Here is a 1,907-nt window from a genome sequence, read left to right on the forward strand (position 1 = left end):
GGGGTGGGGGGGTGGGGAGGTTAGCCATCTTAATGCACCTAATTACCTGCTGCTCCCACTTACCTGTTGCTCCCACAGGCCAGGGCTTGGCCAGGCACTGTGAGGATCACAGAGGAGTCAATGCCACATATAACCCTCTGGGCTTCCTGTCCTGGGGGCATGGGTACCTGCTGGGGGCAGCTGTGGGACTCCCTCGTGCCTAGTCCCAGCCGACCTATAAGGAGAAACCAGGACTGGGCTTGTCTGAGCTTTAGGACTGATGATACTAGGATAAAGAGGACACATGGAGAGGAGGTGACAGCATGAATGAAGGCTGTTTCCCAGGCTGAAATGCCCATCCTTGGCCCCTCTGTGGGTCAAAATCCTATTCCTCCTTTAAGGCCCTGTTCAGATACCAAATCTGTCTTCTCCAAGTGGAGCCTCTTGCCATTCCTTGGGTTCCCACACCTCTGGACCTTCGGGGGAGCCCTGCAGCTGTCTATCCTCTATCATGCTGGAGATATATCCTCTATGATCCCTCCTCCACTTAGACTGAGTCCCCTAGGAGGACAGGGACCCCATCTGTCTCTAGTTTCAATGCCCAGTCTGATGCCTGACCCAGAGAGGATCACAACAAATATGGGTGGAGAAATGAACTCTCTCTCGTGACATCATGAGCGCCCGAAGGAATCGACATCGTATTCGTCTTGTCCAGCACTCTGGACAAGGTGGGCGCATAGTGGGTGCACAACGAAGGTTTGTGGAGTGAACAAATGAATCGGAGAGAAAAGAAGGGCAAGGGAACAGGCCATGGGGTAGAAGATGGCTATGAAGGGGGTTCATGGCTATGAAACCACGGCTGGGGGTTCCAAAGGCTGGAACATAGTGAAAGCTTACCACCATCTCCGCGGCCCCAAGCAAATAGTTCTCGCTCAGTGGACAAGGCCAGCACATGAGAGGCCCCACAAGCCACCTGCACCATCTCATAGCCCAGCAGGGCCTCCACAATGGTGGGCTAGAGAGAAAGAGAGAGAGAGGAAGCAAGGGCAGACTGGGCAAGGGGCCTGGTTAGCCACCAGGCTTCGACACTTCCCGTAAGGATGAAGTTGGAAGTTGCAGATTCTCGTGAGGTGGCTGTCTCTTTAACTACCCCCCACATGTACCGCACCCACTGGGGAAGCCTGGTCTTTCTGTACTTCCCCAGACGTTGCCCAGAACAGGTGCAGCCTGGAAGCTACTGGGACTGTGGTTGCTGGGGATTCCCCTGCCCCCAACCTGGGCGTCAGCTCTCAGATGTGGGCTCCTTGCCATCTCCCCACTTCCTCCTCCCCAGGGTGCAGGCAGAACCCACCTGGCTAATGTCATTGAGGCCGCCATGGCCTAGGCACCCGTTGCTACCACTGCCAAAGGTCATGATGATGCCTCGGTCTGGGGAAGGGGGCAGTGAGGAAAGGGAAAAGGAGACAGTTTAAGCTGTTCTTCCAGACAGACCAATGCAACCTTGGATTAGAGGAACGAGAAAAAGTTAGTTGGCAGCTAGGGCTGGAAGAATTGGGTGAGGGGAATCAAGGACAGTGTTCTTTCTTCCCCAAGTGTGTGACTCTGAACAAGTGACAGCTTCTGAGCCTTAGTTTCCAGATCTGTCAAATGGGAATCTAACTGCCTTGCCAGGTCAGCTAGGAAGGTTAAGGGAGATCTGTAAGTAAAGCACCTCCTGAAAGATAAAAGCGTGATTAGCAAATGACAGGCAATTGATGGAAATTGCTCTGGGGGCCTTCTTAAAGCTGAGTCCCCACAGGGGAGGGCTCTGACCGGCTCACCAGTCAGGCAGGCGGTGAAGAGGTCCCCGCAGGCCACGTGCTTGATAGTCACACCCGACTGACCCTCCAGGAAACGGGAGACGAACTGGGGCTGCTGCTGCTCCACCG

General features: G+C 54.6%; 1 protein-coding gene across 1 annotated transcript in view; it reads right to left on the reverse strand.

The window, feature by feature from the left end:
• Positions 1-19: 19 nt before the first annotated feature.
• LOC105004155 (serine/threonine-protein kinase Nek8-like) overlaps positions 20-1,907 on the reverse strand; it is an 11,778-nt gene continuing 9,890 nt past the window's right edge. Inside the window, exons 12-15 of the mRNA XM_010861687.1 lie at positions 1,800-1,896; positions 1,331-1,407; positions 877-994; positions 20-214 (exon numbers count right to left, since the gene is read on the reverse strand). Of these exons, the coding sequence (XP_010859989.1) occupies positions 60-214; positions 877-994; positions 1,331-1,407; positions 1,800-1,896 (447 nt within the window). The 3' untranslated portion in view covers positions 20-59. The remainder of the gene's footprint in view (positions 215-876; positions 995-1,330; positions 1,408-1,799; positions 1,897-1,907) is intronic.

Source organism: Bison bison, unplaced genomic scaffold (genome assembly GCF_000754665.1).
Source record: "Bison bison bison isolate TAMUID 2011002044 unplaced genomic scaffold, Bison_UMD1.0 scf7180017864472, whole genome shotgun sequence".
NCBI lineage: Eukaryota > Metazoa > Chordata > Mammalia > Artiodactyla > Bovidae > Bison > Bison bison.